The sequence below is a fragment of the Penicillium chermesinum genome (assembly GCF_028974085.1).
Source record: "Penicillium chermesinum strain IBT 19713 chromosome Unknown utg000006l:1.0-2335141.0:1.0-2336784.0, whole genome shotgun sequence".
NCBI lineage: Eukaryota > Fungi > Ascomycota > Eurotiomycetes > Eurotiales > Aspergillaceae > Penicillium > Penicillium chermesinum.
Genome location: NW_026695316.1, coordinates 653,455 through 664,010, shown reverse-complemented (window position 1 = coordinate 664,010; position 10,556 = coordinate 653,455). Strand labels below are relative to the sequence as shown.

Below are 10,556 nucleotides of genomic sequence, written 5' to 3'. Positions count from 1 at the left end.
CAACGATATATTCCATTTCATTCGTTCTAGCCCTTGGGGAAGTCATTGTTCACCGCGTGGGGTGGGCAGAACATAGGGAGGAGTCCGTAAGGTATCTCGAGTATGAAGAACGGCTTTGGATAGAATTCTCCTGGGAATCGACACGTGATGAGCATTTGAGACTTGGAATAGTAATAGATCAGGGCCCCCCCAGTTGATGGGACAAGTTACGGAATCGCGAAGTCTATAAATTGCGCCGAGTTATCATCTCGTGATCTTCCATGCTAGAGGGATGGAGCATACAGCCAGGTGTTAGGGCTTGGAAGGTATGATGTGATGGGAAAATTCTTTCGAGTAGTCTGTATCGTGCAATCGATGAGCATTGTAGATGAAACGAAGGGCGTTTCGAAGCTTGAACGGAGGGCGTCGATTTGGTACGGAGGTTGGACTGGTTCCGTGGGAGGCAATATGACAGTGTGAGGGACGGCGGTAAGATCAATTTTCCAGTCTTCGATTTCGCACCATTTCTGCGAGTTCGTTCTCTTTTCTCACTTATTCTCTCTTCTTTAAACGAAGGCCCTCGCACAGCTCGGCTGGTTCCTGTTCTTTCCTTCTCTCACTTTTCAACAACCTCCTATTACACTCCCACCTGCCTTTACACTCTGATCTGCATCGTGCAACTATCCAATCCTTCGATTCAAATTTCACATTCACCAAATGGCTTTTTCTGCAGGGAAACGCAAGCACTCCTGCATGCAGGATGGACTGCAGCAATCCCACTTCTATGAAGAACTGAACGAGTCCACCAACCTGTGCTCTCCAACGTCGTCTGAATTACTAAATGCTGCTAAGGCCAGAAAGGTTCAAGACAACCAGACAATAATTAAACAAGGTATCTTTCAGTTCTACTGACTGCTTCCACGGATTTCGCCGTTGTAGAATGCTAATACGGGGAAGCAGAGCTTGAATCTCCCAAAGGTATTGAACACACTCTTCTCGAGGGCCTTGAAGAAGGAGACCAGATCGTTACAAAGAACGGTACCACTCAATCTTTTTCACTGTTCATCGAAGTTTTGTTCAATGCTAATGTAAGGAAGCAGAGCTCGAAGCTCCGCAGCAGACTAAGTGCAAGAATGCACTCTGGCATTTGCTTGAAGAAAATAAGATTAGGACCCCGCACTTCAACTATCCAGCACCTCTAGCTTGGGCTGACGTATGTATGCCTTTCTCTGTTCTACTGGGCTTCAGTTGCTGATAATTCTCTTTCCTAGTCTCGCCCTGATCTTTGCGCCGCTCTACCCTATTTCAAGAGCCACCAAGGCGGCACCTACCACCACGAAAAGCTTATATTCAGCCTTTTGCTTGATGGCCATGGGATGAAGCATGACCTCGTTGATGATCAGGTTATCATTAGTCGGACGTGAGTTAGAAACCCTTTGGTCCATCACGTTTCTAACCCAAATAGTGGTGGATCCTGCATAGGCGAAGATGGATTTATGGTCCCAAACGAAAGTCAATCGATCGTAAAAGGGCCCCCTTCATGGTACCAGAATACTATTGATCATAATATGGTGGTTATACCAATAATCGGTGAGCCATGAAGCACTTTCCGATTGGACACCATATCTAACTCAAAATAGGAAACCGTCATCCTGCAATCCAGTACCATCCTAAAGCGAAACGATACAACGTCATGGACCACTTCAGAGTCACTGATATCTGGCCAGAGAGGTCACACGGATTTGTGACATACAAAATCCGATTCGAGAAGCTGAAGCTTGACGAGCCTAGCTGGTGGCTTCCTAAGACGCCCAGCATCATTGACACCAGCGTTCAGCCTGCAGTGAAGACTTGCGGCACATGCAACAAGACGAGCAAGCAGATCTTTACAATCGAATGGCTTTGCCTCAATGAAGCATGCACCAAATTCTGGAAAAATTCAGATGATAAATATGCAGCTGAGGACCTTGAGTATAACCCCGACTTTCTGAAAGCTCGCGTTGACCCAAAGAAACGCCCGTTTATCCCGTGCGCTATTTTGCCCGACCCAGACCAGAATGTTATCTGGGCTCCGCAGATGCCTCCGTCTGCCCTCCGCGCTCTCCGGATTACGCAAGGGAGTGCGAGGAAGTTTCGAAATGAAACGAAAGGATATTACGTTTCCGAATCAGAGATCTCAGGTCCACGTAAAGAGCTGAATTGCTGGAATTGGAAGGGATTTGTATGCCCTCGCTGCGGCAGATGCAACCCTCGGAGCTTGTGGGACAGCTTGAAATGCAGTGAGGAATGCGGCTTTCACGTTGAGCTGCAGCTAGAAAGAATACGGCTCCAAGATATCCTTCGGGCCACACGCCGAAGTGAGAGCAGCATAAAACTCAAGTTGAACCTTGAACCACGCTTGCGATGGTATGACGGCCCTGGAAAGCAGGGTTTCCAGTATTCCAAGTGGGTCCTCGACAATATCGGCTCTGTCACGCATATTCGATCCAACAGTGAGATCAACAAGCGGCCACATGGACCCGATGAACTGTTCAGCCGTTTCCAACAAGGGGAGCTCAAGCTCCAGCGGCTTCCTCTAGTGAGCTCTGTTGGTAAGTGCAATTGACATGATTGATTCAAACAATTTGGTTATGCAAACGTTACTCACAAGAAACGCAGTCCGAGGAGAGCTGACACGGCACTTTGCGGCAAACTTCGTAAGTTATCAGATAATTGACTCTATGGAATGTGCTAACCGATTTTCTTTCAGGGCCTTCCATATAAGTTCATCGCAAGGGTGAATACCACGCCTTTTTCAGAGGCCCCAGCATGCGTATTACATGCAGTCGCCCGTCTCAATGAAATTGGGCGGTGTCTACGCGTGCATGAAGGCACAGAGAAGGCGTGTGGCACAGTGCCGGAAAAACCCAATGAATGCTTGATTCTTGGGTACATGGAGACGATGCAGATCGGCGTAAGAAGCACTTTGACTTTTGAAAAGAAAGTACCTACTAATTTAGCTTCAAGTACCATGATGATGGCGAAAAGGAGCTGGGAGATGAGATTCGGACTCTCTCCCTGGGCTCGGGGGCACGAATGAACATCCGACTGAAGGCCAAGTACTACTTCGGCTATACGCCTTCTGGCACGATCATTCCGGATGATCCGATTGTACCTCCGGGCTGCGAGCATGAGCAGGAGCGTCGCCAATTGAAGGCGATGTATCCTGAGGGGATGGCTTCGGAGGCGTACCGTAAAGCGCGGGAAAAGCTCCACGGGTTCAGCCAGGAACCCCAGGACGAGAAGACGCTGCCACCAGGCAGGGGTGCCCGCAAGCCCCCTGTCCTGTTCAGCATGTTTCTCAACCATGGGGACAGTGTTATCATGCACGAGAAGGCTCTGCAGAAGTACTGCGAGCACCAGGTTGTTCCCGTGGGGAGACTGCGTTTTGCGGTGACAACGCGCCATGTCATCCCCGACATGCTCGCGCCAGGGGAGCGCGCTGGGCAGGACTTCGATGTCGAGTCCCACATCCGCGAGTTCCATGAGGACTCGGCAAATATCTCTGGGCTCGACAAGAGGTCCTGAGCCGGGGGCTCGTGGGATAGGGGGTGTTTGCTTGTTTTTATTTTATCTTTTCTGTTTTCTTGTTTCCTTGTTTTCTTGTTTTCCTGTTTTCCTGTTTTTCCCTTGCACTTGCTATGCTGTATTTATTATTTTTCAAAAATATCTCACATAGTGATTGGGCACAATGGCCCATTCACTAGCTATCTCATTACGATTGCCTTTATCTCTAAGATCATTCTGACCTTGGATTCAGCTGTTGATTCTTATTCACAGCATTAGATCCATGTGGTTATGATATTCTAGCGTCGGCTTTGTGCCTCAGATGCCTCCCAGTCCCGGTATGGTATTGAACCATTGGTGAGCAATTGTAGAGGATAAAGACACAGCTTATAATATTGGTACTTGTACTAGTGAACTTGGGAAATTGTTGAGGATACATGGATGCCATGGTACTACCTATGCTACTTATATGGAAAAATAACCCCAACAGCGCTTCGAAACCCCCGAGTGTTACTGGTAGGGACACAGCCTCACGAACATCCATGAATGTCACATAATATGACTGGTATCCAAGCAGTTTTAGAACTGGAATTGAGATTTTTTCATCCCTTATCTAAAGACTCATACCCAGCATATCAACGGCTACTAATTTAAGCATGGGAGCGTGCATCTGGTCCTGTTGGCTCAGCCCTGCGGCAATCCCGCCCCCAACTTTCCATGCCCAAGATGGGTCAGGTCGCAAAGGGTGGATGATAACGATATTTGACAAGAACATATGGAATTAGGTATTTCTCGTAGTACCTAGTGAGCCGAGGAGCGGGGGCCTAATCCACGACGGTACAAGGACATGTAATCTTCATAGAGGTGCGGCGTGCAGCTCTCGCTGCGATCAACAGGAAATGTTATTATGTCTACCTAATGTGCTTTAGCGTCATTAGTCAGTGAGGCTCCAAGCGCAGGCTCGAGCACGACAGACCGGGGGATCCTAAGGAAATTCCTACTGTCCACTGGAGTCGACTAGTACTAGTGTGTAATCCAGGGTCTCTGGATTATTCCCCGAGTTCCACACTGCTGACTCGACTGCGGGACGCCTCCAGGAAGTTGAAACCCAGAAACCCACAGGCAAACCGAAACCCAGACTAGACTTCCACTTCTGCCAAGCTCCGTGATTGTTCTGCTCTGCGGTCTGGTCTTGACCTGACCTCTCGGTCTCGTGCTCGCCCTGTTTACCTCCTCATTCTTGGGGATGCCCATGTTCGGGAGCCGTCCGTCCCCTGCCCGCTTTCCCCCCCGCCTTCATCTTGATGAAACCAACCACACCATTCGTCTTTGTGGGCGAGTGATTCCTCTCTCCGCCGCTTTTGCCTCCGGGCCCAGCACGTAACCGAGGGTGATCTAGGGTCCCTCCAATTCTCCTCTAATTTTCATTCTCTTCCCCCTTTTGGCGCGGGCGCCGCAGCGATGGCCTACCCCAACGGTCAACAGTCTTACTATGGCCAGCCTAGCAATCCGACCTCTCAGCCAGCCTCAAATCACTATCGCAACTCGACTCAGAGCCCGCATCTTCCTAGGCGAATGCCCAGTTTCAATGCCGGAGACGACAGTTTGCTCTTCAACGCTAGCCGCGCACACAACGTGGGAGCTGCAACAAACGCGCAGTATTCGTTTGACCAGGGAACCTATCACCCGGCGCAAGCAGGGAATGGCGACGGTAGAGATGCGGTCTTTGCGCGGCCGTCACCAGACTTGTCGCGCATGTCGCCTACTCGTGCCTCTTCTCAATCTGTGGCCATGCCCAGCTACCAACCCCAGTACCGCCAGTCCTCCGGCCAACCTACCTACAATCCTCAGCAATACGCAATTCCTCAATCGCAGACGCAACCGAATCTGAGCTATACTCCGCTATCCTATACCCCCTCAATAAATACCTCCCATTCGAACTCAACTGGCCACCAGCCATACAATCCTGCCGCGTATCAGCCTGCTGCGATCTCCGGACTGGGATCTCCCACAATCGCACGACGGCCAAGTGAGATTTCGCCCTTCTCCCCGGCGCCGCCGACACCATCAACATATGGCTATGCTCAGCAGCCGCCTGTTCCTCCCCCGCGTGCCCCAGACCATCCTTACGGTGGACGTTCGTCTTACGGAACATCTCCTGTCGCCTCAATCGGCCATTCCACTTCGACCTCGCCCTCGGCCTATCAGACCTTTTCACCGCTATCTACATCAAATTATGCAACATCGAACTCTCCATCCACAGGCTATATACCCCATTCGTCGTCTCACTCTTACTTCCCAGCATCGCATGGTTTCGGATCCGATTCCCCATACCCCTCTCATACTATCCCGCCCATCAGTAGCACCTTGGAAGACCAACCTCCCACGCCACCAGTTCACCAACCACAGAGCAATGGCGCATTGAGCAAGCGTCCGAGTTTCTCCCAGCCTCGGCGGCCTCTGCCCTCAACGACCTTGCAGCAAGATTTACCAATCCTGCCACCTCGAAGGACCGACACATTGACGAGACATCCTCAGGCGCGCCCACTGCCAGGGCCGCCGATTGACACAGAGCCAGACACTCACGGCAGTGATGACCTAATTCAAGAGCTCGAGACCGCTGTCATGGATACCCAGGCGAGCTTCTCCCGAGCACATGGTTCTCGTTCCTCGCACAACGGGTCCGGGTCTCGCGTGCGACTGTCACCGGATGAACCACATACACATACCAATAATGGAAACGTGGCTACTGGTACCGGGCATATTGTCAACTACGATGCGTATAGTGACGATAGTGAGGCAGAGGCTGAAGCAGGACTTGCTATGCTACAGATGGCAGAAGAGGAAGAAAGGGCACGACAGGAGCGCGAGCGTGAACGTCTGCATGGACACGCCCGCCGGAATACGAATACTTCAATCATAAGCTCCCATTCGCATAGGTCATATGCATCTAACAGAGGCCCCTCTCCTCGTCATTCCCCGCAGTCTGATACTCTCGAAGATGATGAGCTCATTGGCCACGATCTGGCACTCTATGGCGGAGGTTACCCGGGCACTATGCATTATGGTGCGGGCGCAACATACAGTCCCGAGGACCAGCACCTGGATACTTCTGCGGATGGTATGACGGGCAGATCGAGCTCTTTCAGAAGCAATTTCTCAGGCAATGACCGCGGTGACGGGTATGACGACTATGAGCATCCGCCAATCGCCTACGAATTCGCAAACCTCTTGCACCACTATCCACCGGATGCGAGAGTTGATGCTGGTGGCACCGGCGGTCTCTCGACTCCTGGAAATATGGATCGCCGGATGAGCTGGGATTATGGCGAAGAGACAGGGAGCGCCTTCGATCAGCATGACGGAGACCACTCTGGAGAAGAAAGCCCTTATCGCGCAGCCCATGAGGACCTATTCTTCCATCCAGGGATGCGTCCATTGCCCCCAGCGCCTGTTGAGCCTGCAGACAACAACTTCACCGACCTTCACTCGCATTTGATGCCCGCTGGTACATACAGGCCACCGGAACAAGACACCCAGGATCATTCACAGTACCAACACCCCACGTCAGGCCCCGGGGATGCATATGAGGAAATTCTCAGTCCATCCCAAGTTCCCCGCTCATCATCTCTGTCTACTCCAATCGGGCCTCGTACAGATGCACCCATCAGATCGAAGACGGATGCGGACCGAGCCCGCTACAAGCAACAGCAAGACTTCTTGTGGCAGCTTCAGAACAAGGATCTTCCTGAGGTGGATCCCGCCGAGGCAGCTGCTACTATGGCTCTCGATCTGCCTACGATCCCCACAGGACGTCGCAAGAGGTTCAACCCTGCGAAGCTGTCATCTGAACAGTTCAAGAAGTGTAGGGAGCCCTGGGCTCTCAGCTCCATCCTGGCGTGGGTTCGTGATCTTAGCGAGGAGGAGACAGATCTTAAGGAGCAGGCCATTACGGATGCAATCGTGGCTCTGTTCACGCACAAAGTGCCCACAATGAACATCGCTGATGCCGAGACATTGGCTTCTCGTGTTGTGGCCAACATGCTCCGGGCGGAGGCACTGGTCAAGGAAGAAGAATGGGTCAAATTCAGCAACGGCAAACTTTCGGGTGTCTTGTACCAAATCACCGGCACCGGCTGTTACTCCTCCAAGCTTCACGAGTCGGAGATGCATATTCAAGATACAGATTCCTACGGACGCTGCTACTCCCACCATTGTATGCGGACCCTGCGAAAGGTCAACCTCAAGACGCAAATGATGGCTCCGCAGAGGAAAATGGAGGACTGGGTTACCTTTTACAAAGTTCCGAAGGAGATCTGGGAAACATACCCCAAGAAGGAGATCGATCGCCAAAATAACTTGCACGAGATTGTCACTACGGAGGACGCTTATATCGGCCAGTTGGATGTGCTCCGAGAGCTGTACCGTGACCAATTGGCCTCCATGAATCCACCCATCATCCCGCCCAAGCGCCTGGGTAAATTCTTGCATGAGGTCTTTGGCAAGGTTGACGCCGTGAAGAAGGTCAACGAGGATTTCCTGCTGGCCCAGCTGAAGTACCGTCAGAAGGAGCAGGGTCCATTTATCGTGGGATTCAGTGATATCTTCCGAGAGTGGATTCGCAAGGCCAAGAATATCTACATTGACTACGCCGCTACGTTCCCGACCGCGAATTACTACGTGCGCAAGGAAGCTGAGCGCAATGTGCAGTTCAAGCAGTTCCTCAACCAGGTTCGTGAGCACAAGTCATCGAGTCGACTTAGCTGGGACACTTTCCTGAAAGCTCCAATCACACGAATCCAGCGGTACACCCTTTTGCTCGCCACGGTGCACAAAAATATGGTTAAAGATTCGGACGAAAAAGCCAATGTCGCACAAGCTATTGAAGAGATCAAGGTGGTGGCTCTAGAGTGTGACAACAAAGTTGGCGAGATGAATAAGAAGGCAGACTTGATGGAGCTTGCTACCAAGCTGCAATTGCGGCCCGAGATGAAGAAAGAGGTCGAGCTTAACCTGGAACACTTGGGCCGTGAGATCATCCACAGGGGAGACCTCCAAAGGCCCGGTACCAGGACTCGATTCCTTGTCGATACCCATGCCATTCTATTCGATCACTATTTTGTGCTTGCCAAATTGAGCACTGCTCGGGAACAGTCGAGGGCAGTCAAGTACGAACGCTATGACGTCTCGAAGCTGCCAATTCCCATGGACCTTCTTGTTCTAGAAAGTACCAACGAAGATCCAGTGGTGAAGTCCTCTGTCAGAGGCGTGACCACTGTGACACCTGCGCAGGGCGCGGCCAACCCTGGTGGCACAACCACGAACGGTGCCGTAGCAACCCTCGAGTCCAAGGATGATAAGATCCTATATCCATTCAAGATCAAACATCTCGGTAAGAACGGCACCTACACCCTCTACGCCTTTTCTTCGCAGAGTCGCAGTGAGTGGTGCCAGAAGATCATCAAGGCGAAGACCAAGCATGCTGCGGCCCTCTTCTCGCAAAACGCAGAGCCGTTCCGCCTCCGTGTTCTTGCTGATACTGCATTCGCTACTTCGGATCAAAGTACCAGCTCCAAGAGTGTCACTATCAAGGGCACCCCATTACATCGCGCCATTAAGGAAGTTGAGAAGCAGTATGAAGGATCCGGTCCTCGTCCCGCGCCTGTCTGTAGAACTTCTGTCAATTGTGCCACTGTCTTTCAGCAACCACCAGGCAGGATGATGTGCGCTATTGGCACAGACTACGGTGTCTACATGTCGGATCTCAGTAACCCTCGCGGCTGGTATCGCGTATGTGTCAATCGAACAGCCTCTGTGCAGATGCCTAATTTTTGTTTGCTAACCCGTGTCTAGGCAATTCAAATCATGCGAGTAACGCAGATTGCGGTTTTTGAGGAATTCAACCTCTTTCTTCTGATTTCAGACCGCTCCCTGATTGCGTACCATCTTGATGTGATCTGCCCTGCAAGCGGTGTTCCATCCCAATCCCAGGACTCTGCCCGCAAAGCGCCACAGAAGCTTTCGGGCAACCGTGAAGTCGGGTTCTTCGCCGCTGGGCGGATGAAGGATCGGTACCTGGTCCTGTACAAGAAACGAGATGGACTTTCGTCCACTTTCAAGGTGCGAAACCTGACGTTTTCTTATTGCTTTGGGATATCACTAACCCTCGAATCAGGTCCTCGAGCCAGTTCTCCAAAAGTCTACATCGAGCAAAAGCCGCTTCTTCCAGTCCCGCAGGTCACAGACCGAGTTCTTCCGTGAATACGACGAATTCTACATCCCTGCTGAAAGTTACAGCATCAACATGTTCCACTCTTCCATTGCCATCGCCACCCACCGCGGCATTGAAGTTCTCACCCTGGACAAGAAGCAATCCTGGTCGGTCCCCGACTTCCGGTCCGACACCACCCCCGATGCATCCGACACCCTACAAAGCATTGCCCATCGCATCAAGGACCTCCGTCCCCTGGCATGTTCCGACTCAGCGACTCGGAGTTCCTGGTCGCTTACCAAGAGTGCGCTGTATACGTCAACAAGCACGGCGACGTCTCGCGAAGTGTGGTCATGGAATTTGTTGGTAGTGCGCATACCGCTTGTCTTCATGGTAAATTCTTGATTCTTTTCAATGAAGATTTCGTGGAGGTGCGCAATGCGATGAATGGACGCTTGAGACAGGTCATTCCGGGCCACAACGTCGTTCGGCTCGACGACGGGACCAAGTTGCCAGGCTCCTTTGGCCAGGCCAATGCGAAGAGCTCCGGCTCCAATGGATACCTGGATAGTCCAAACCACACCGTGAAGATCTGCATGCAACATCCCGATTACGAGCGCACACAACTTGTGCTCGAATTGGTTGAGAACGAAGGCCAGAAGGACTAGGTGTCTTGCCTGTTAGACTGGTTCTCGTTTTTTCGGATCTGTTTCTCCCTTTCTTTTTGTCTTTTTTTTCTTTTTTTTTCTTGATGGCAATACAATCCCTTTGAACATTGTACCATTTTGCGCGCCTTCAATCTATACCCTTTCGCAGTTCT

General features: G+C 51.4%; 2 protein-coding genes across 2 annotated transcripts; both read left to right on the top strand.

Moving 5' to 3' along the window:
• Positions 1-696: 696 nt before the first annotated feature.
• Positions 697-3,546, top strand: N7468_008025 (uncharacterized protein; the record flags this gene model as incomplete). The annotated part of the gene is made up of 9 exons (XM_058477321.1): positions 697-871; positions 937-1,017; positions 1,077-1,192; positions 1,251-1,399; positions 1,445-1,569; positions 1,620-2,570; positions 2,638-2,675; positions 2,729-2,932; positions 2,986-3,546. 9 exons carry the CDS (start codon positions 697-699, stop codon positions 3,544-3,546), a joined length of 2,400 nt encoding a protein of 799 aa, XP_058327666.1.
• A 1,440-nt stretch (positions 3,547-4,986) lies between these two features.
• On the top strand, positions 4,987-10,404 carry N7468_008024 (putative Rho guanyl nucleotide exchange factor; the record flags this gene model as incomplete). The annotated part of the gene is made up of 4 exons (XM_058477320.1): positions 4,987-9,315; positions 9,379-9,645; positions 9,701-9,986; positions 10,040-10,404. 4 exons carry the CDS (start codon positions 4,987-4,989, stop codon positions 10,402-10,404), a joined length of 5,247 nt encoding a protein of 1,748 aa, XP_058327665.1.
• Positions 10,405-10,556: the final 152 nt, after the last annotated feature.